The sequence below is a fragment of the Lepus europaeus genome, chromosome 2 (assembly GCF_033115175.1).
Source record: "Lepus europaeus isolate LE1 chromosome 2, mLepTim1.pri, whole genome shotgun sequence".
Classification (NCBI taxonomy): Eukaryota; Metazoa; Chordata; class Mammalia; order Lagomorpha; family Leporidae; genus Lepus; species Lepus europaeus.
The window spans coordinates 139,917,815-139,942,235 of record NC_084828.1 but is presented as its reverse complement, the minus strand read 5'-3'; the positions used below and the strand labels follow the sequence as shown (position 1 = coordinate 139,942,235).

Sequence of the window (24,421 nt, the reverse complement as noted above, 5' to 3'; positions counted from 1 at the left end):
ACTCTGCCTTTCAAATAAATAAATAAATAAATAAATAAATAAATAAATAAAATAAGTTAAAAAAAAAAGGGTGTAGCAGCCGGAACACATACTAGTGTTCATAAGGGATGCTGGTGCCACAGGTGGTGGCTTTACCTGCTACATCACAATGCCAGCCCAGTTTAATCTGCTTTCTAAGATAACTTCATAAATGTTATTTGATAAAAGAAAGAAATCAAAACTTTGGGAGGAGATAAGCTGTATGTCTACCAGAAGTCGTGGATTTCAGTTATACTTTGGGCTTTATCTCAATGATCTGTTTCTGTAAATGTTTCTAGCTAGGCAGACTCTGGGTTTGAAATCTTCCATAAACATTTGGCTTAAGACACAGCAGAGGGCCGGCGCCGCGGCTCACTTGGCTAATCCTCTGCCTGCGGCGCCGGCACCCCAGGTTCTAGTCCCGGTTGCTCCTCTTCCACTCCAGCTCTCTACTGTGGTCCTGGAAGGCAGTGGAGGATGGCCCAAGTCCTTGGGCCCTGCACCTGCATGGGAGAGCAAGAGAAGCACCTGGCTCCTGGCTTTGTTTGGATCAGTGCGGTGTGCCAGCCCTAGTGGCCATTGTGGGGTGAACCAACGGAAAAAGGAAGACCTTTCTCTCAGTCTCTCTCTCTCACTGCCTATAAGTCTCTCTCCATCTCACTCTCTCACCGCCTAACTCTGCCTGGCAAAAAAAAAAAAAAAGACACAGCAGAGAAAAAGAAATCTGGGTCTTAAAAAATACAGTATTCCCTGTCCAAAGATAAGCAGTGAAAACACACTCCACGGCACCGGTCGTGTGGGCCTTGCAGAAGTGCAGGTCCCACCTCTGGGAGGGTGATCCTGCCCTCCTACTTTCCCACAGATACCCGACATTCAAGGGTTTGCTGATAAGCGGGCTTTTGAAACCCTAGGCCAAAACTCAAGCTCCAGCATGTGCCACAGAGGTCCGAGGGACTCTCAGGCAGCTTAGGGGCTGTGAGCCGGCAGGGAACTACTGCAGCTGAGGTGCGGTCAGGGCAGCGGACGGTGCCTGGAGGCAGGGCAGGAGCAGAGCACGGGAACGGGAACGCAGTTCTGACTTTCCACTGTACTTCTGAAAGGGTGTAGTACACTCTTTTCAAATAAAACATATCTGGGGGACCTGTTGTGGTGTGGGGAGGTTAAGCAGCTGCCTGTGACACCAGCATCCCGTATGAGTTCTGGGTTTGAGTCCTGACTGCTCCACTTCCAATCCAGCTCCCTGCTAATGTGCCAGGGAAAGCAGCGGAAGATGGCCCAGGTGCCTGGGAGACCTGGATGGAGTTCCAGGCTCCTGGCTGTGGCCTGGCCCAGCCCAGGTTGTTGCAATCATTTGGAGAGCAAACTGGAGGATGAAAGATCTCTCTCTCTCTGTAACTATTTCAAATAAATAAATATTTAAAACAAAAAACCTGGGGCCAGTGCCGTGGCTCACTTGGTTAATCTTCTGCCTGCGGCACTGGCATCCCATATGGGCGCCAGGTTCTAGTCTCGGTTGGAGCGCCAGATTCTGTCCCTGTTGCTCCTCTTCCAGTCCAGCTCTCTGCTGTGGCCTGGGAAGGCAGTGGAGGATGGCCCAAGTGCTTGGGCCCTGCACCCGCATGGGAGACCAGGAGAAGGCACCTGGCTCCTGGCTTCGGATTGGCTCAGCGCCGGCCATAGCGGCCATTTGGGGAGTGAACTAACGGAAGGAAGACCTTTCTCTCTGTCTCTCTCACTGTCTATAACTCTACCTGTCAAATAAAAAACAACAACAACAAAAAACAAAAAACAAAACAAAAAAACCCTCATATTTGGAAAATCACTATGAAATATACCTAAAAGGCAAAAATGTTAGCAGGGTTGCAGTGGCAGCTCCTGAGGCAGACCTCCTGGGGCTCAGCGTGAAAATCGGACCCAGAGCACAGCCAGAGGGAAATGCTCTGACCAGGACTAGACGTCGTCCCTGAGCTTCCCGCGTACGGTCTCCTCTGCCCTCACCTTGCTTCTCTTCCTCCTTCCCAGGCTCACATCACTGATCTCTGGTGCTGCCGTCTCCTACCTGATTTCTACATGTAACTACACCAAAACAAGTCAATGAGTAAAATGTACAAAAGCAAAATAAAACCTCAAACATACGCAGCCATAAAGTGAGAAAGAATCACCTGGAATATTTATGACCACAAGATAACCTCATCACAGTGGAGTATTGAAGAAAAAAAGTCTGCTATGGTATCTGGTAACTTACCCCTACTTTTGAACAGTGGATTAGGGGTGGGTGCTTGGCAGAGCAGTTAAACTGCTGCTTGGGGGATGCCTGCAACCCGCACAGGAGTGCCTGGGGCTCATCCTGGCTTTGCTCCTGAATTCAGCTTCCTACCAAAGTGCACCCTGGAAGGCCGCAGGCGATGGCTCAAGCACACGGGTCCCTGCCCCCAACGTGGGGGACCGGGACAGAACCCCCAGCACCCAGGCATTAGGGAGTGAACCAGGGGATGGAAGGTTTGTCTATCAGAAGGAAAAAGGCAGTACATTAAACCCAAAATTGAAAAGGCTCTACAGTTGTTCAAATCAAAGTGGATTTGCTGATTGGTGGCAAAATTATTCATATAAAGACGTTTTGCTGAGAAAATCAGAAATAGCAACTTCCTCTGGTTTATTTTCCAAAGTTTATTTTTATACCAATTGCAATTATCAAATAGAGAAAAAAAAACACCCTCTACCCTATAATTTTACTTCACGTGATTTTTTTTTTATTTGAAAGGCAGAGTTAAAGAGAGTGAGCTCTTCCATCTGCTGGTTCATTCCCCAAATGGCTACAACAGCTGGAGCTGGGCCAGTCTGCAGCCAGGAGTCAGGAGCTTCCTCCTAAGGACTTAGGCCATCCTCAGCTGCTTTCCCAGGTGTATTAGCAGGGAGCTGGATCAGAAGTGGAGCAGCGGGACTTGAACTGGCACCCATATGGGATACTGGTGTCCCAGGTGGTGGTTTTAACTACTACATCACAATGCGAGCTTTCACATGAATTTATATAAAAAATTTATATAAAATTTATATAAAAATTTGGGGCTGGCGCTGTGGTGCAGCAGGTTAACGCCCTGGCCTGAAGCGCTGGAATCCCATATGGGCGCCGGTTCGAGACCTGCCTGCTCCACTTCCAATCCAGCTTTCTGCTTCCGGCCTGGGAAAGCAGTAGAAGATGGTCCAACTCCTTTGGCCCTTGTACCCATATGGGAGACCCAGAAGAAACTCCTGGCTCATGGCTTCAAATGGGCACAGCTCCAGCTGTTGTGGCCAATTGGGGAGTGAACCAGCGGGTAGAGGACCTCTCTCTCTCTCTCTCTCTGCCTTTCCTTCTCTCCCTTTGTAACTCTGACTTTCAAATAAATAAATAAATTTAAAAAAATTTATATAAAAATTTACATCCAAATTCTAGGCAGTTATCCAAAAAGTAGAAATATAAGAATCCTACAAAACTATAAGGTTCTTCTTTTCTTTTTTTTTTAAGATTTATTTATTTATTTGGAAGAGTTACACAGAGAGAGGAGAGGCAGAGAGAGAGATGTCTTCCACCCGTTGGTTCACTCCTCAATCGGCCACAACAGCAGGAGCTGCGCCGATTTGAAGCCACACCGATCCGAAGCCAGGAGCCAGGAGCTTCCTCCGGGTCTCCCACGCGGGTTCAGGGGCACAAAGACCTGGACCATACTCCACTGCTTTTCCAGGCCACATCAGAGAGCTGGATCAGAAGTGAAGCAGCTGGGTCTCGAACCGGTGCCAATATAGGATGCCGGTGCTCCAGGCCAGAGCGTTAACCCGCTGCACCACAGCGCCGGCCCCTGTAAGGCATTTCTTAAGCAGAAATGCATTTTAAGTTTTGTTCTATAAATCTTTTTGAACTTTAGGTACTACAGGTAGATTTGATTATTTTACTAAAAGTACATACAATTAAAGTAGACTTACCATTTTATATTCCAAACCAGGGCGAAGATAAACAGAAAAAGACCCCTGAACTTCAGTTTACGTTTGGAGTGAGGATAAGGTTCGACGTGCAGTGCCACCTACAGTGCCACTGGGAGGAGGGGCAGAGATGAGGCCACCACAAAGGCAGAGAGCAGGATGCAGGCAGCAAGGGGAGGGGGCGGCGCCCTGGTGTGGTCCCCCAGACACTAGCGAAGACCACAGTCAGAGATCACCCACTCTGAACGCAAGCAGGTGGAGAAGCAGCTGGACAGGCAGGGCGGGTAAGGAAAACACAAACCCGGCATCTTTACCTGTAGGAGGAGCTCCTGCAGCTGGGCCCGCTTCTGTTTTATTCGCTCTATCCGCCTCTGCTTCTCTATCTGTAAAGGTTACAAAACACAGACCCGGGGATAGCATAAAGGACTGCTCACTTTTCACGTCCCTACTTCTGACACAGCAAGAATTTTCCTTAGAGAAATGCAACCCATTTTACCCATCACCCTGAAGGAAGGAAAAGCACACCATCTTTAGGGACGTGGATTTGGGATGAGAAAGCAGGCACCCCAGTAGAAATATGGCAACTGTCTTTAGAAATGAAATTCAACTGTTTGCTGAACACTTGGCTTATAGTACCTGTTGCCATTATCACTCACGTTCTAGTCAAAGCAGCCAGCACTCAGCTCGTGCGGCCACACTACCCCAGGAATGAGGCAAGATCTCGCTGATCGTGGCCTACTTGAGCCCCCACTGAGTGGGGCTGCTAACCTCGTCACCACACATGTGCAACACAAAGTCCTGTGTGCAGTGAGAAACACAGACTTCCCATCTGGAAGCAACTGCCATTCTTTATTCTACAATGACCTAGAAAGCAACCAGAAGGGGTCTGAAGTTCCTTGCAGTTGATGTCTTCCCTGAGCAGATGTCAAAGCCATCTGTGAAGTAAAATCTACAGGAGGCCATTGGTTTTGACTGAGCTCCTGCACCAGGCCCAAAAGACCCCACCACAGTGGAGTCCCTGGCACTAACGTCTGAGCACCGAGCCTAGACCACAGTGTTACTCTGACTTTCCAGGAGACCAGCAGAGGGGGAGGTAAGAGCTAAGTCCCGGACAGGCCGGTTCCAGTGGGCCTGACAGGGGACCCCTGTGCTTCCCGTGGGAAGGGCCGACCCGCACACACTCTGTCTCACATCTCTTCAGCTCTGTTTTGCCCGTATAGCCAGCCTGCTCTGCTGGCTCACCACAGCAGTTAACTGTTTTACAGAACAGGGTGCTGCCCAACCCTGGAATCTCCAGGAAAAAAAAAAAATCCAATTCAAATCTTAACTAAATTTGCTGTAATCCTGTCTTTTTGAGATACCAAATAACATCATTTTGGGGGTCTACCCCCCAGATTACTTCTTATTTGTTCCCCACCTACTTAAGAATTTCTGCCCGTGCTCCTCCTCACCACTTTAACACCAAGCTTCACTGTGAAATCTCAGGCTGTCCACCCTTGAAAAACATCGTGCAGGAGTTCATCCAGGCCAAGCCTCCACCTGCCCACATCCAGCCAGACCAAGCCGCACTGACCCCGCCTCTAACCCCACTGACACTGCCCTAACCCCGACCAGCCGCTGGCTTCCCTTCTTTCCCCTCTCCTTCCCCATCTACCTTTAACTTCACCTCCAACCCACACTGAGACACATCCTGTAAAACGTCCTAATACCAACAGTTTCCCAACATTACGGTGTCAGGGCCGCCCTGCCCAGCGCTGAAAATCTGACCTTTCTCCACACCCACACTCAGCCAGACATGGCCTGGGCTGTCATGGCTTGTCCTACACCACCCAGCGCGCGCCTCCCCTTCTCCACGGGCACCCTCCACTCCTGGCCCTCTCTCGCACAGGGATTACTCCCCTGTAGCCTCTTTCCTAGGAGTAACCACACTCTGGGGAACTCTGACACTCCTCTCTCCAAGCACAGTGACAGGTCCTGGGGTGGAACCTGGGGATGAGCACGAGGTGCACAATGACGGATCTTCACCTGCTGAGCCTTTGCATGCAGCAGAGCGTTACTGATACAAAAGTTATGTTCAAATTCTATGTTAGGAGGAATAAAAAGAAGGGCCTTGTCACCCCAGCGTGTGAATGACATTATTCTACAACTTTCGATGAAAGCCTGGCTTCTCCCCGGGGAAAATGATTGAGAAAGACCAAAAAAAAAAGTCAACTTTAATTATCTCTAAAAGCCAAATTTAAGTTTAGTTTACTCAATAAACAGATTTAGAAACACTATGTCAGGGGACATGCTCTCTTAGGGATGAATTTCTACAATGGGCAAGGTTAACAGAACTAAAGATGTTTGGCCCACATTACTCCAAAGTTCTTGTATGCTGAACACTGTCCATCCTGATAAAGACACAAATGAAATACCATTCTGTTGCTACTGATTTTAGAGCCAAAGGTGAAAGTTTAGCTTTCACAGCTACCTTTAGAGGAACACAAGAAATAAACATGCGGCTTGATCCTTTTCTTCTGATCCCTTTCATAAAATTAAGATGGCATTTCTAGTACACAGTTCACCAAAATGAGTAGAGAACTCAGAATTAAATTAGAATTAAAAAAAAGACCTTCTCTAAGAAACAGCAAGAATCACGTTAGGTCATTTAACTCTGCTGTTCCTTAGCTTCATCACTGACTGCTGATTACCCTGCTACCGTTCCTTCCAGTTCCAAATTCTAAAGTGAGAGTCCACTGGAAAACTGATGCAACGCACAAGGACTGGGACTATTTTACTATTATGTGATGACATGTCTAAACTAAAATGTCTCCGATGTAAAATAATGCAAGCAACCACCCACAAACAGGCGGGGGCCTGCTCGCTCACCTCCAGGTTCTGACACTCCTGGGCAGAGTTGGTGGGCAGACCGAGCCACTTAATTTCTTTTTTTTCCTTTGAAATTATGTTCATCGCCATTAGCACATTTAAAGCATCATAAACTCTTCGCCTAATGTTCTTCTGGTCGTAAGCCTGCTAAAAAACATTTTTATTGAGTGATAAATGTTATGGTTAAAATACAGTCACGTGATATCAACATATTAAATTAATAATATTCTGATACTTTCTTTTCTTTTTTATTTGACAGGTAGAGTTATAAACAGTGAGAGAGAGAAACAGAGAGAAAGGTCTTCCTTCCGTTGGTTCACTCCCCAAATGGCTGCTACAGCAAGCACGCTGCGCCGATCCAAAACCAGGAGCCAGGTGCTTCTTTCTGGTCTCCCATGCGGGTACAGGCGCCCAAGCACTTGGGCCATCCTCCACTGCCTTCCCGGGCCACAGCAGAGAGCTGGACTGGAAGAGGAGCAACCGGGACTAGAACCAGTGCCCATATGGGATGCCTGCGCCGCCGGCAGAGGATTAACCAAGTGAGCCACAGTGCCGGCTCCGATATTCTCATACTTTCAAAGCGTGGAAAGAGCTCTAACTCTAAGGATTATGTTAGCAGTAGATCTGTATTATAAAATACTAAAGGGATTTCTTCAGGTGGAAGAAGATCATCTAAGATGGGAGCTTGCAGATGGGGGACAGAATGAAGACCCATTGGCTAGGTAAGCATGAGAGCAAATCTCAATTATTACTGCATGACCAGGATGGCAGCCACCAAGGCTCAGGAGTAAATGTCCCTTGCAGTTTCCGACTGCTGGAAGAACTCGAAGAAGGCCAGAAAGCAGGAGGAGGTGTCACAGTCAGCCGGGGTCTAGAGGGTGACAGAGATATGACACTTGCAAGATGGACAGGGGTGATAACTGGGCCTCCAAGAACAGTGTATGAAAACCGGAAACCAGAGGTACAGCCTTAAAATAGAATGTGCACCTGGTTACCCAGAAGCACCCCTCTTTGTATGATTTGTAACAAAAATTAACATGAACATCAAGGTGCCTGCAGAGAACCGCCAATCAGAGGGCACAGCCATGGGCCTGGCCGCCCCCGTTTGGTTTAAGTAGTCTTCATTTCCCACAGTAGTAAATTTTCTAGATTCATCCTGTAGGCCTCAAAGAACTGGAAAGGAAGTTCCCACTCAAAGGCAGTTTATCCAAAGATACTATGAATGATACTCATTTTCTGTGCATTTATGTTCTGCTATACCATTACCCTGTCAAGTGTAAAAAAAAAAAAATTACTGCTGTATAAAATAAAGACCATGCCTACGGGGTCTAGCACATACAAAGAATACACAGACCAAGAGTTTACATATCGGAAAGGGACTGAGGTAGGCAGTGTTCTGTTGTTGGGAGGGTTGCAGCCTTTTAAAAAGGCAAGAATACAGGTTTCAAGTCCCAGGTGCAATGTACCTCATGTGGCCCTCCACGGACCAGAGGAGAGCTGGTCATGCAGCCTGCCCAGAGCAAGGACTTGTATGGAAACCCAACTACACATGGCACCAGGCCAAAGCTTTAGTTCAGCTCATCTTTTAAAATTAGTTTTGGTAGCAAGACTTTCTTAATGAAAAAGCTGTGTTGATTTAGAAGGGTACTTCAAAATTTCATGGAGAAGCCAGAATTGCAAGTTTAAGTTGACCTTGGTGCAAATGGAAACCCGTCAGTTTGAAGGGTTGTCCAAAGTTCACAGAGGGCTGGGTGTCCGCTCCCTGGGGAGACCTGGACTGAGTGTCCAGCCCCACCCTTCCCCTTGGGAGTAGACTAGCAGATGAGAGTTTTCTCTCAAGTAAATAAATAAAAATTTTAAAACAGATTTATTTATTTTATTTGAAAGTCAGAGAGAGAGGGAGAGGGAGAGGGAGAGGGAGAGGGAGAGAGAGAGAGAGAGAGAGAGAGAGGTCGGTCTTCCATCTGCTAGTTCACTCTCCAGATGGTTTCAATGGCCGAAACTGCACCGATCCAAACCCAGGAGCCAGAAGCTTCTTCCAGGTCTCCCACACAGGTGCAGGGGCCCAAGAACTTGGGCTATCTTCTACTGCTTTCCCAGGCAATAGCAGGGAGCTGGATCAGAAGTGGATTAGCTGGGACTCAAACCAGTGTCCATATGGGATGCCAGCACTGCAGTCGGCAGCTTTACCAGCGACACCACAGCATCGGCCCCAATAAATAAACTTAAAAAAAAAAAAATCCATGGATGGGCCAGTGTTCTGATGCAGTGGGTTAAGCCACCTGTAATACCGGCATCACATATGGGCACCAGCTTGAGTAGTCCTGGCTGTTCGATTTCCCTGCTAATGATTCTGGGAAAGCAGTGGAAGATGGCCCAAGTGCTTGGTGCCCCCTGCACCCACTTGGGAGACCTGGATGCAGCTCCTGGCTCCTGGGTCCTGTCTGGCCCAGTCCCAGATGTTACAACAATTTGGGGAATGAACCAGTAGATGGAAGCTCTCTTCCTCTCTCTAACTCTGCTTCTCAAAATAAATCTTTTCCTAAAAATTCATGAAAATGCACATTACAAAAAAACTACATAGGGATTTCCAAAAAATTTTACACCAAAACAAATTGATCTTTTAATTTCAGATTCTATGGACTTTTTGATCCCATACTATAAATATTTCTATTAAGACCTCAAATAATTAGTTGTTACTATTACTATTTAATATTTCTGGGGAGAACATATGATTACATTTAAATGAGATGTGGACTGGGGACAGCGCTGTGACGCAGCAGGTAAAAGCCCCTGCCTCCAGTGCTGGCATCCCATATGGGCGCTGGTTCGAGTCCTACTTACTCTACTTCTGATCCAGCTCCCTGTTTAAGTGCTTTGGAAAGCAACGGAGGATGGCCCAAGTACTTGGGCTCCTGCACCCATGTGGAAGACCCAGAAGAGACTTCTGGCTCCTGGCTCCTGGCTCAGGCTTGGCTCAGTCAGGCCATTGTGGCCATTTGGGGAGTGAACCAGCGAATGGAAGACCTCACTCTCTCTCTGTAACTCTGCCTTTCAGATAAATAAATAAATCTTAAAATAAATGAAAAAAAAAAACTTAAACATAAAAAAATTAAGATGTGGACTGCTCTGTAGTCACAAAAAGCAGTTCAGTACTTGCTTGGAGATGGAAGCAGAGGGAAGGAGGGAGTAAAAGGCACACAGAGCCTTGGGGGTGAAGAAAGTGTTCTGTCAGCTGAGATGCTGACTTTGAGGGTGCAAAACTCATCCACTTTATAACTGAATACATCTGTGTAAGCAAACTGTTCATCAACGAGGAAACAAGAAATCAACTGTACACTTAAGACATGTATGTTTTCCTTTCCTAATTTTATCTCAACTGAAAAACATGAGGACAACTTCCATGCACTAAAAAGGAACAATCTTTGGGGTGGTGGTTAAGCCACCATCTGCAATGCCAACATCTCACATGGGCACTGGCTTGTGTCTTAGCTGCTCCAATTCTTATTTATTTATTTATTTTACACAAACCAGAGCCCATATGGGATGCCAGCACAACAGGGCCTCCAGGCTAGGCTGGGCTTTTTTTTTTTTTTTTAAAGATTTTATTGATTTATTTGAGAAGTAGAGTTATAGACAAAGATGGGGAAAGACAGAGAGAAAGGTCTTTCACATCCATTGGTTCACTCCCCAAATAGCTGCAACAGCAGGAGCTAAGCCAATCCGAAGCCAGGAGCCAGGAGCTTCTTCAGAGTCTCCCATGCAGGTGTAAGGGCCCAAGTACGTGGGCCATTTTCACTGCTTTCCCAAGCCATAAGCAGAAAGCTGGATCAGAAGATAACTGCTCCAATTCTGATCCAGCTCCCTAATAATGGCCTGAGAAAGCAGCGGGAGATGGCCCAAATCCTTAGACCCCTAGACCAGGAAGAAGCTCCTGGCTCTGGTTTCAGCCTGGCTTAATCCTGGCTGGTACAGCCATCTGGAGAGTGAACCAGTGGATGGAAGCTCGCTCTCGCTCTCTCCCTCCCCGCCCCACTCTAACTCTGCCTTTTAAATAAGTACATAAATCTTAAAAGAAAATTTATCCTGTGCATACCTACAGAATTTCTGGGATGATTTATTCAAGAAACTATTAACAATTTTTTTAAAAAATTATATACTTTATATAACTGAAATTTTAATAATACTGCTGTATTAACAATTAAAAATAAAACTGCTATTGACTTAGACATTAAACAAACAGTAAGATTCAAAAATATATTCTGGCCAGCGCTGCGGCTCACTAGGTTAATCCTCTGCCTGCAGCGCTGGCACCCTGGGTTCTAGTCCTGGCTGGGGCGCTAGATTCTGTCCTGGTTGCTCCTCTTCCAGTCCAGCTCTCTGCTGTGGCCCGGGAAGGCAGTGGAGGATGGCCCAAGTGCTTGGGCCCTGCACCCGCATGGGAGACCAGTAGGAAGCACCTGGCTCCTGGCTTCGGATCGGCGCAACGCCAGCCATAGTGGCCATTTGGGGGGTAAATCAACGGAAGGAAGACCTTTCTCTCTGACTTTCTGTCTAACTCTGCCTGTCCAAAAAATAAAAATAAAAATAAAAGTATATATATATATATATATATATATATAAAGCCACTGGACAAATGACTACTTGTAAAAATATGCTTCTTCAATAGCCTCCCAAATTGCATTCATTTTTGTTTAAGTAAAAATTCCTTCCACAACTTTTACAACAAACATCCCCCACTAGATAGTACGAAACCCTCAAAGTCAAGGGGAAGGGGAAGGTGAAGACTCTGTTGCTCATCTCAATCTCAAATTGTGACACAGACAACTCAAAAAGGTAAATTGCAGCATCACTCATCGTCATCAAGGTCAAGTCAAGTTCATTATTTACTTACCGAATCAGCTGCCAAATGGTTATTTGAATTGGTGAACTCTGACACCAGCTCATCAGCTACCTCATTATACGATGTTGTACCTTTCCGCTGAACTTTCTCGCACACTTTCATTGAGAAATGTCTCAAGCCTTTTCCATTTTTATCTCCTTTTTTACTCCGTTTACTAGAAGAAGAAAAAAGATCTACTTCATTACTCATTAGACTTCCTTCACAAAATTCTACACGATCATGCAAGATACTGATTTGTGCTTTGAGAGGCATGATTTAAACCAAGAAGAGTGAAGTTCTTTTCCCCCCAAGTTTATTTGTTTATTCAAAAGGCACAGGGTGAGAGAGGGAGAAAGAGAGAAAGAGAGATGTTCCATCCATAGTTCTCTCCCTCAATGCCCTGAACAGCTAGGGCCGGGCCAAGCCAAAGCTAAGAGCCAGGAATTCCATCATGGTCTCCAATGTGGGTAGCAGGACCTCAAGCACTTGCGCCACCTCAGCGTAGGCATTCGCAGTAAGCTGGATAGGAAGCAGAAGCAGAGGTGGAAGTTGATCCCAGATAGTTTGATAAGGAATGTGGGTGTCCCAGGCGGTCGCGTACCCTGCTGCACCACAATGCCTGTGCCAAGTGAAATGTTTTTAAACTTCTATGTTCTTAAGACTATTAGCATTGTTACAGGCACTAGGAATATATCAGTGAAGAAAGACAAAATGCCCTAGCCTTGTAGAGCTTATGTACCAGGTAATATTCATCTTTTTGTATCTATATATTATAGTTTTTCCCATGAACTTCAATTATCACTATTCTGCTTTATTCCCCTATTCATTTTTTTCTACTGAATTTTTCATCAGATGTAATTAGTATTAATATTGGACCTAAGTCTTTAAGTATGGTTAATCCCTAAGTCCAAACATGGATAACTTAATCATCAAAACTTTCTGGGGCTCCATTTAGTTCTACTAATAGCTAATTGACAAGTATATACTCTAAGTTCTTTAACAGGGACTCGAAATACAAACACTTCCCTCAATATGAGTCTTGTAGGACGAAGGAGACAAAACAGACAGGTAATTGCAACATAAGAAGGTAAATGCTAAGTTAAAGTTGTTCACAGCATTCTATGGGAAATGGAAGAGGGACTTTCCCCGCAACGTGGAGGAAGGAGACTTGCTGAATGGGGGTCCTGAACAAGGAGTGAGTCAAGTGAAGGGACTCCTGGCCAGGGAACCTACCCTCCATCCACTCACAAAAAAGCCGGGGGAGGAAGTCAGGAAGGCTCTCCAGGCAGGAGGGTCAGCAGCAGTAAACACGCGAATGCTCAGACAGATGACAAAAGTGAACCATTTGCTGGTTCACTCCCCAAATGGCCACAACAGCCAGAGCTGGGCCTATCTGAAGCCAGGAGCCAGGAGCTTCTTCCGGGTCTCCCATATGGGTGCAGGGGCCTAAGCACTTGGGCCATCTTCTACTGCTTTCCCAGGCCATGGCAGCAAGTTGGATGGATATGGAGCAGCCAGGCCCATATCTGGGATGCTGGCACTGCAGATAGAGGCTTTACCCACTATGCCACAGGGCTGGCTCCCAGCTACCCTCTTCAGAAGTATAATATTCAGTGCTTTTTATAATTTTATTTAGCCATCAGCATAATATTAATTTCTTCGCACCATAAAGAAACCCTATACCCACCAGGAGTCACTCCCCATTATTCCACTCCCTGCCCCCAGTCCCAACAACCACTATTTTTATCTCTATTTCTATACATTGTGCCTATTCCTGAAAGCCAACTTAGCAACTGAAATTCTTCACTACAGTACTTCTGTTTCTGTACTGTTTTCTTTCCTTGAACTTTCCCAATCTGTGGGTTTGATATTTATATATAAAAACAAACACACATTTATCATGGAGACTAAATCTGATCAAGACTCCAGATCCAAGGGCCAATTTGAAAAAGTACAGAAGACAGCAGATGAACACAGTAAACTACACTACAGTATGCAACAGTAGAATCTTTAGGATTTCCGTTCAGGATAATAATATGATTATTTCAACTGAAGGGAAAATAAAGGAAGAAAGAGAGGTTTGGGTATAAAGTAGTTAACCTATAGATCATAAAAGATATATCAATTGATTCGAATCAGTGCAAATAAACTGTAAATACACACACACACACACACAGAGAGTTATAGGGCATCCTGGGAAGACAGAAGCAGCAGCACAGTTCTTAAACTCCTCAAATTCCCACTTACAAACAGACAAAAACTAGATAGCAAACCTGAAAACCCACTGCCAATATCTGCAACAAAACTATACGACAAGGTATCTCCACAACCACCAGAACGCCAGAAGGCCCACAGAGGAGTGTCTACGAGCCCAGGAGAAAAAAACACTCCACAAGGCCGCATCCAGGGGACCTCAGGGAAGGACAACTTCCAAACTGCCAGACAGAGTCTCCCAGGAAGCACAGCTGCCAGTCTGAAAGCATCAGCTGAATTGAGGAGCTTTGCTCTCTCCAGTATCAGCTGAGTACAAGAGGCCTACAACTAAGACTAACTAGCTAGTTGCTCTAACTAGGACAGAATCTAGCACGCATGATTTCCAAAACCGAGATGCAAGAGAACATGACAAATATTGGAGGTAGGCAGACAATTTATAGATAAGAGTGCCTGAAAAAGAAGACCAAGACAAGGAAACAGGATACTAAATTCCAGAGTTCAAGAAAGTGCTCATGAAATCAAAGAAAACAGCTAGTCAACCTAGGAAGACAAATATCAAAATGTTCTGGTGTAATTACTGGACTTCAAAGAAAAAGAATACTTTGGAAATCTAGAAGAAACAAACATCAGATTTCTCAACGGCAAGTGATAGGCCGGAAGAAATTTTCAAATTAAGAAAAAGAAAGCACAAGTTGAAGCTTTTGTGACCAGCAAAACTAACGTAAATACAATTGATTCAGATACAAGACGCAGAACCTCAGGGATTGATATTCCATGAACTCTTCTTAGGAAAGCACTAGAGAACAAGCTTCAGACAATACAGATACAAGGCCTGGTGAGGAGTAGTGATGTACAGTTACTACAAACGTAAGACCAATGAGGACAACAGGGAGAGAAGAGCATGGATGGGCTATGCTCCATTACTGCAGACGAAATACAACATCAGAAAGCGGAGAGAGAATAGGGAGCGCATTTGCAACAAATCTAGCCTTTCTTGATCACATCCGTGGGAATATTATTATTTGGGACTGAGGAGAATGTAATAGATAAAGTCACTCAGTAGTCATCATATATACAGATTTTTATTACTTTTTTTTCATCGCTGTATCAAATACCAGGATGTTCAGTGAGGAAGAAAGAGGACTGAGATGTAATGGAAAAGTATTTTAGAATTATAAGTATAAACATGAACTCAAAGTATTTTATCTTTGTGTGGATGGGTATATTAGCTTCATCCATTGAAAAGGATTAGGAAGAAAAGACCAACCTTGTAGCAATAAGCACCGCTAGCCCCCTACTGGAGTCTGACACATAATTCTCACCAAAAGAAACTAGAGCTTCCTCCAGTTCTAGGACAGGAAACACACAAAGATGAACCTGGAGCATCTTGTCACAAAAGACAACAGACTGCTACAGTCATGTCGAAAGGACCTAAGAGCCAGCTTGATCAGGCTCCCTGGCCAAAGATGGGACCCTTTAGACTTCAGTTGTGATAATAATTACAGTGTATGAAATCTACAAATTATGTTTAATATCATGAGTCTGTAATATTTTTAAAAGGAAGACTTGGTCACATGGGGGGGCAAATGGGAATTAATTCATCAGCTTAATAACTGGTCGACAAAGGGAAGGGGTCAGGCACGTGTTTTCCTTTTACATATGAACTATGCTTCCAGATAATGGAACACAGGCTGAGGGAAGGGTCTTTCATAAAAGCAGAGCCAGTGAAAGCAGTAGAAGAAGGCCCAAGTCCTTGGGCCCCTGTACCCATGTGAGAGACCCAGAAGAAGCTCCTGGCTCCTGGCTCCAGATCGGCACAGCTCCGGCCGTTGCAGCCATCTGGAAAGTGAACCAGCAGATGGAAGACCTCTCTCTCTGTCTCTGCCTCTCTCTGTAACTCTTTCAAATTAATAAAATAAATCTTTAAAAAAAAAAAAAAAAAAAAAAAAGCAGAGCCAGTGGTAGATGAAAGGAAAGGACAGGATCAGAACAGTCCTTACTGTAAACCACAATGGATTAAAAGATGGAGGCTTTAGCCACCAGAGATACTCACATTATAGAAAGACAAATAATCAAATTCTACATGCCTGTAAGTGGAAGAACACACAAATACTTACATATATTTTCACACAAAGCCTATGTCTATGCTGCCTTGGCCCTGGAATCTGGTGTACTCAGATACAAATGGCCAGTCACATCTAAATTTATATAATTAGTACCAGTGACAAAATAAATAAATCTTGCTAAAATTAGAAGGGCATGAGTTATTTTGGAAGAAATTAGGTTGTGTACAGGGTTTTATATTCATGCTAAAAACTGGATAATGGCTTAAAGTAAATAAATGTTTTAGCACAGTGGTTACATGCTTTTTAAAAACCAGGAGTGAAGTTCTTGTTTGTCATCTGCTTCTAGGTTTTTTAAAGGCGGCAATAAAATAATCATAGAGTGGTTTTGGGTAATCATTTGACTAATGTGCTCTCTGCAGTCATGTATGGGTAATATTTAAAGGAAAACACTAAATAAGGTTCTTAAGTAGAATCAACTAGACTTTTAACAATTACTCAATGCTAATCGCCATACTCTTCAAACACAGATGCAAGCCTTCATGTAAAAGTTTTATAAAATTGGGGCCAGGGTAGTGGAACAGAGGCTAAGTTGTCACCTGTGATTGGGCATACCGTATCAGAGGGCCATTTAAGTCCTGGCTACTCCAATTCTGATCCAGCTCCCCAGTGGAGGAGGCCTAAGTATTTGGGTCCCTGCCATCCACATAGGAGATTAAGAAAGAGTTCCTGGCTCCTGGCTTTGGCCTGGCCCAGCTCTGGCCATTGCAGTCATCTGGGGACTGAACCAGTAGATGGAAGATCAACCAATTCTCTCTCTCTCTCTCTACATATATATATATATGTGTATATATATATATATACATATATATATATACGTACATATATATATGTATATATATACATATATATGTATATATATATATAAAATATATATATGTCACTCTTCCAAATGAATAATTATATATTTCTTTTCTTTTTTTTAAAAAAGATTTGTTTATTTGAAAGTCAGAGTTACACAGAGAAAGAGAGGCAGAGAGAGAGAGAGGTCTTCCATCCACTGGTTCACTCCCCAGTTGACCTTAATGGCCGGAGCTGGACTGATTCGAAGGCAGGAGCCAAGGGCTTCTTCCAAATCTAAATGCAGGTGCAGGGGCCCATGAACTTGGGTCATCTTCTGCTGCTTTCCCAGGCCATAGCAAAGAGCTGAATTGGAAGTGGAGCAGCTGGGACTTGAACTGGCACCCATATGGGATGCCAGCATTGCAGGTGGTAGCTTTATCTGACATGCCATAGCACTGGCCCCTAAATGAATATTTCTTAAAAGTTATAAAATTAGTTCCTTGCTGTGAATTCATAATAAACTTGAAGAAAATTTCATTAAAGATTAATCTTGGGGCCGGCACTGTGGTGCAGCAGGTTAAAGCCCATCTTGAAGTGCCGGAATCACATATCCTGCCACCCACATGGGAGACCTGGCTCCTGGCTTCTGGCTTCAGATTGGTGCAGCTCTGGCCATTACAGCCATCTGTGGAGTGAACCAGAGGATGGAAGACCTCTCTGTCTCTACCTCTCTTTGTTACTCTTTCAAATGAATAAAATAAATCTTATTAAAACAAAACAAACAATAACCATAAACTGTTTAAAAAAAGATAAATCTTGGTAAACTATTTACTAGCTATATATTTTGAGCAGTGTATGTCATTTAACTCTGATCCACAGTCTTCTATCTGGAAAAAGGACATACAAGTTGAAAGAACAAAACCACACTGCATGGACAAAACACGCAGCACCCAGAGGTGATTCTTCCCTCTTAGGAGCTGCCAGAATTTTCGCAAGCAATGCAAAACTTTAAAGGCAATACTCAATACTGGCTGAATCAAGAAATTAAGCTTAGTTTGTTCACAGGAAGGCTGACAGAACATCATGTCAAAATTCAATCAATATCAGGCTGGCACTGTGGCTTATCAGGCTAATCCTCCACCTTGTGGCACCGGCACACCGGGTTCTAGTCCCGGTTCGGGCACCGGATTCTATCCCGGTTGCCCCTCTTCCAGCCCAGCTCTCTGCTATGGCCTGGGAAGGCAGTGGAGGATGGCCCAAGTCCTTGGGCCCTGCACCCGCATGGGAGACCAGGAGAAGCACCTGGCTCCTGGCTTCGGATCAGCGTGAAGCGCCGGCCGCAGCGGCCATTGGAGGGTGAACTAATGGCAAAAAGGAAGACCTTTCTCTCTGTCTCTCTCTCTCTCTCACTATCCACTCTGCCTGTCCAAAAAAAAAAAAAAAAAAAAAAAAAAAAAAAAAAAAAATTTTCAATCAATATCAACATTAAGATTCAACAACGGAGGATAGACCAATCAGTACCTGCAGTGCACAGAGATGAGATCTGGTCCTGACAATTAGAAAGTTGAGCAAACAGTTCCTTTAGTAAATGAATGTTAAAAGGTCCCTTTTGGCTGGGATTGGCATGGCACAGTGGGTTAAGCCACTGTCTGGGATGCCAGCATTCTACATGAGCCAGCTGGGATCTAGCTGCTCCCCGCTGATATGCCTGGCAAAGCAGCAGAGGATGACCCAAAGGCTGGGCTCCTGGCACCCGGATGGAGACCAGGATGGAGTTCCAAGCTCCTGGCTTGGAGTGAACCAGTGGATGGGAGCTTTTGCAGTCTGTGTCTATGCATCTCTCTCAAATAAATAAATTAACACCCCCCCAAACATACACACTGTGATGCCATTTCACACCCACAAGGACAGCTACAACAAAAATGACAGATGTGGGAAGGCCAGAGCTGACCTACACTGCCAGTAGGAATGCACAATGGGTCAGCCACTTTCATGTCTGTCAGTTACTCCAAGGGCTCAACAGGGAGTGACCACATGATCTGACAATGCGACTCCTACTGTTTGTCAAAGAGAAGTAACACACTCAACCAAAAACTTGTTAACAAATGTTCATAGAAATGTCATCGATCTGACATTTATATCCCTAGGTATATATCAAAGAGAAATAACATACTCATTCAGAAACTTAACCAGTGTTCATAGCAGCATCATTCATAGCAGGCAGGAACAGGAAGAATTAATGAATGGATAAAATGTTGTACATCTACATAATGCAATATAGTTCAGAAATAAAAAAGGATGAAGTATCAACAAATGCCACAACACGGATGAGCCTTGAAGATGTGCTGACTCAAAGATGCCAGTCACAAAGGACCACACATTGCATGCTTCCATTTAAATGAAATACCCAGAGGGCTGGCATTGTGGGATAGCAGGTAAAGCCACCGCCTGTGACATTAGCATCCCATATGGGTGCAGGTTCAAGTCTTGGCTGGTCCACTTCCGATCTAGCTCCTTGCTAACATGCCTGGGAAGGCAGCGGAGAATGGCCTAAGTGTTTGGACCCAGCTATCCACATGGGAGACTTGGAAGAAGCTCCTGACTCCTGGCTCTGGCCTGGCTCAGTGCTGACAGTTGTGGCCATCTGGGGAGTGAACCAGCAGATGGAAGCTAATGACTTTCAAACATTTTTAATTTGTTTGTTGATAAAACAGTGTTAAAATGAAATTTTAAAAGAAAATACACTCCAACTAATCTATTAGAAAAACTATACACATTGTTTTTTTCTAGATTCCTTTGAACAGACTCCCCAAATTACCTGTTATACCATTTTTAAATTTACATAAATGGTACCAACGGCAAAAAGGAAGACCTTTCTCTCTGTCTCTCTCTCACTGTCCACTCTGCCTGTCAAAAATTAAAAAAAAATAAAAATAAAAAAAATTTACATAAATGGTATTTTAATCATTTATGTAAAAGATGTGGAATAAAAACTACAAATTATAATGCATATGAACATTTGGTAAGTTTCTTGAACTTAGTATATATATTATATAATATTATTGTAAAACATTTTCTATGTTGTTTCTTTACTTAGCTTTCCTGGTTCAGAATATTCCTCGTAATAAAATAATTTCAACCCAAAAATAAATAAATAAAATAAATAAAGAAATATCCAGAATAGGCACATCTATAGTGACAGAAAGTCAATTAGTGGACGCCTGAAGTTGGGAGGGGCGAGGGGTTGGAGATAAAAGATTTCCTCTGTGGGGTGACACAAGTCCTAACGTTGAGGGCTGTACAATTCTGCGAACATTGGCTGGCGCCGTGGCTTATCAGGCTAATCCTCCGCCTTGCGGCGCCGGCACACCGGGTTCTAGTCCCGGTTGGGGCGCCGGATTCTATCCCGGTTGCCCCTCTTCCAGGCCAGCTCTCTGCTATGGCCCGGGAAGGCAGTGGAGGATGGCCCAAGTCCTTGGGCCCTGCACCCGCATGGGAGACCAGGAGAAGCACCTGGCTCCTGGCTTCGGATCAGCGTGATGCGCCGGCCGCAGCGGCCATTGGAGGGTGAACTAATGGCAAAAAGGAAGACCTTTCTCTCTGTCTCTCTCTCACTATCCACTCTGCCTGTCAAAAAAAAAAAAAAAAAAAAAAAAGTAAATGTATAAGTAAATTTTAAATTTCATTTATAGGTGATAAAAGAAACTTTTTTATTTAAAAAGGGATAACAGGTTGGGAGGGTTGACATTACCATGCTAGAAACTGTTCACAATTACTGTGAATTAGCTTAGACTACAAAAGAGAAAGGAAAACACAAGGGCCCACAACCTGGGAAAGAAAAGCTTTTGTCCACTGCCATAGCCTAGTGACTTCAAAGACCAGCTATTGAGAGCTACCTGGCTGCTGTCTTTAAGCTCTCCCTGAGTTTATGCAATCTTATTAACACACAACATGTATTTCTTTTTTTTTTTTTTCTTTCTTTTTTTTGACAGGCAGAGTGGATAGTGAGAGAGAGAGAGACAGAGAGAAAGGTCTTCCTTTTTGCCATTAGTTCACCCTCCAATGGCCGCTGCGGCCAGCGCTTCACGCTGATCCGAAGCCAGGAGCCAGGTGCTTCTCCTGGTCTCCCATGCGGGTGCAGGGCCCAAGGACTTGGGCCATCCTCCACTGCCTTCCCAAGGCCATAGCAGAGAGCTGGGCTGGAAGAGGGGCAACCGGGATAGAATCCGGTGCCCGAACCGGGACTAGAACCCGGTGTGCCGGAGCCGCAAGGCGGAGGATTAGCCTGTTAAGCCACGGCGCCGACCTAACATGTATTTCTTAAAAAAGAAATGAATCATCTGTATTGTGTCTCTTTCTAGTTATTACCTCACCCAAAACACCTACCACCATGAAGTCTATTGTTACAACTTTGCTCTTTTAAAAAAATATATTTATTTATTGGGGTCAGCTCTCTGGCATAAGTTAAACCTTAGCCTGCAGTGCCAGCATCCCACTGCACGGTCCCCACTGCTCCACTTCAATCCAGCTCCCTGTTAATGGCCTGGGAAAGCAGTGGAAGATGGCCCAGGTGCATGGGCCCCTGTCACCCAGTGGGAGACCTGGAAGAAGCTCCTGGCTTCAGATTGGTCCAGTTTCGGCTGTTGCAGCCTTTTGGGGAGTGAACCAGCGGATGAAAGACCATCTCTCTCTCTAACTCTGTCTCTTACATAATCTTTTTTTAAAAAAAGATTTATTTATTTATTTATTTATTTATTTTGAAAGTCAGAATTACAGAGAGAGGGAGAGATGTAAAGAGAGATCAATCTTCCATCTGCAGGTTCACTCCCCTGATGGTTTCAATGGCCAGGGCTGGGCCAAGCTGAAGCTAGGAGCCAGCAGTTTCTTCTGCACCATCTTCTGCTGCTTTTCCAGGTTCATTAGTAGGGAGCTGGATCGGAAGTCAAGTGGCCAGGACATGAACTGAGGCCATATGGAATGCCGGCGTCACAGGCAGTGGCTTTACCCGCTATGACACAATGCTGGCCCACTTTTGCTGGTTTTGAACTGTTAAAATTTAGCTCATCTGTACTCTTTGTGAATGATTGAACATTACCTTTTGAGAGATTCATTCATGCTTTTCATGAAATTATCATTTATTTAATCCACTGTATGAATACACGGCTATTCATGTATCCACTCTGTGGGTAAACATTTGATTTGCTGTTAGTTAGAGGCTACCATGAACAGTCCTTCTATGAACTTCCTTCCATAAAAATGTTTCTACACTTCTGGGGAGTGTGTATGAATTTCTACTCGGTATATACTTAGGAACAGAATCAAAGAGTCACAGGGTATGTGCTCCTTTTTCTGTCTCTGCCTCTGAAATAAATAAAAGGAAACAAAAGACCTAGGAGGAAACATTCTTTAGCAAATAAAAACCAAACTGAGAAACCAAAAGACAAGAAAATAAAACCATTAATAGTTTGAAAAGCATGTTACATTTTATTAATAATTTCATTTGAAATATTCAAACCAAAAGAATAAAAGAAGATGAACTTAGCTTTCCATGGGAAGGAGCTGAAAGAGGATTAAATTTACTTCTTCTGGAACTTTCCTACCTCCCACACTGCATTATGTCACCCACATCTACGACTACTCACATGCTGATCATACCACCCATGAACTAATTATCCACTTGGTTAACTAATAAACTTGAACTTCACATGTCTAAAATAAAACTCCCTCCCTCAGCCAAGTCCTACAGTAAATGTAGATGATGTCACTACTCACCCAGCTGTTCCCGCAAGGCAAACTGAAGAGCCACCCTTGACTTACTCCTTTGCTTCCAATCTATCAATAAATCCCGCTGGTTCCACCTCTGAAATCTGCGCACTTTCCCCCATCTCACTGCCAAGCTGCTGCTTCCAACAACAGCTTTCTAACTGATTTCCTTGCTCCTGATCTTGTCTCCTTACAATCCATTATTCACTCAGCAGTTGGTGTATATTAGATCAGTCATTTCCCTGCTTACCATCCTTAGAACAAAAAGCAAAATTCCCTATGGCGACCACAAGGCCCTCCTGATCCAACCCTGACTCTCCCTTCCTACCTCTCATCACTTGGCGTTTCTCACTACCTCCAGTCTACTTGCTCCCTCGCTCAGGGGTTCTGTCTTTGCCATTTCCTCTACCTAGACTGCCTGGCTGTCCTACCTTACCCCAGGGGTTAGTTTACATACTTGGCTTTGCACCCACCTTCTCTCCAAGGTAGCCATTACTGTTCCACTGCTCACTACATCTCACCCTTATTTTCTTACATAGCATCTACTACAATCTAAAATTATCTGGTTATTGCTCCCAACCAATTATAAGATTTTTAAGGGCAGAGATTTACCCATTTTGTTTATTATTGCCAATGCCTAGAACAGAATGAGAACACTTGATAAACATCACTGAAGCAGTACACAGATTCTAATTATATTGATTTTGATTAGCTTATTGCTTATTATACTTCAAATTGTAGCCATTTATTATCAGTTTATTATATATAAACTGAGTTTTAACTGTATTTCCAACAGGAAAAAAAGATATTGAGATTAAATGAGCATAAAGACAGATTGACCCATCACTGGGCTAAATCTTATTTAGGACAGGAATAAAGAAAAGCATACATAGCAATCCTTGTGGACTACTGGGAGGTGGGACACAGTCCAGAAAAAAATATATTACAAAATAAGAGAATAATAAAAAGGCCACGGGATCAAATATAAAAAGTTGATAGGGGCCAGTGCTGTGGCACAGCAGGTGAAGCCACTGCCTATAGTGCTGGCATCCCATACGGGTGCCAGTTCAAGTCCTGCTGTTCCACTTCCGATCCAGCTCTTGGCTAATGGCCTAGGAGAGCAGTGGAAGATGGCCCAAGTCCTTCAGTTTGGTCCAGCCCCAGCCGTTGTGGCCATCTGGGGAGTGAACCAGCAGATGGAAGACTTTCTGTCTCTCTCTCTACCTTTGCCTCTCTGTAACTCTGCCTTTTAAATAAATAAATAAATAAACCTTTAAAAAAAAGTTGAATTGATGGCTCCATCGAAAAATTCGACCTAGCATCTTGTTGAGTGACTTCAGAGGGCTCTCTCAAGGAGGGAGGTAACAATGGGCTTGTTTTTATGCTGTTTGCAGTACAAAGGTGCCATCAATCAGAGCTAATGAACTGCTCCATTGTTTAGGCCTCAGCCACTGCTAAACACATCTGTAAGAACACGCACTGCTTCCCTTCCCACTGATGAACGCCAAGACCAGTGGGAGTTGGAAAGAGGACTCTATTAGAGAAAAGAACACTGCACCACATATTCTACATGATACACAAGTTCCTCGGATGTGACTGGATCTGTACAAAACAGCTAAGAACCAAGAAGCAAGCAGCAAAGGTAACCGAGTATTAAAGCAGCACCAGAGTCCATGCAAGAAAACACAAAACGCCGAGTCTCTATGTACAGGGATCTCCAGTCTTCCCACAGAGCCCAGTCACACTCATGCAGACTGAATCCTAACAGCTCTGGCCACCCAGCTTCTCAGTGCACAGCAAATCAGAGATTAGA

At 44.3% G+C, this 24,421-nt stretch overlaps 1 protein-coding gene across 13 annotated transcripts in view; it reads right to left on the bottom strand.

The window, feature by feature from the left end:
* TFDP2 (transcription factor Dp-2) overlaps window positions 1-24,421 on the bottom strand; it is a 184,218-nt gene that overhangs the window by 11,752 nt on the left and 148,045 nt on the right. For 11 of the 13 annotated variants that reach the window (XM_062213854.1, XM_062213855.1, XM_062213862.1 and 8 more), the window contains 3 exons: window positions 11,738-11,900; window positions 6,844-6,990; window positions 4,290-4,358 (listed from right to left, as the gene is read on the bottom strand). In XM_062213854.1, coding sequence (XP_062069838.1) covers window positions 4,290-4,358; window positions 6,844-6,990; window positions 11,738-11,900 — 379 coding nt within the window. The remainder of the gene's footprint in view (window positions 1-4,289; window positions 4,359-6,843; window positions 6,991-11,737; window positions 11,901-24,421) is intronic. The other 2 variants (XM_062213829.1, XM_062213846.1) reach the window with 1 other exon arrangement.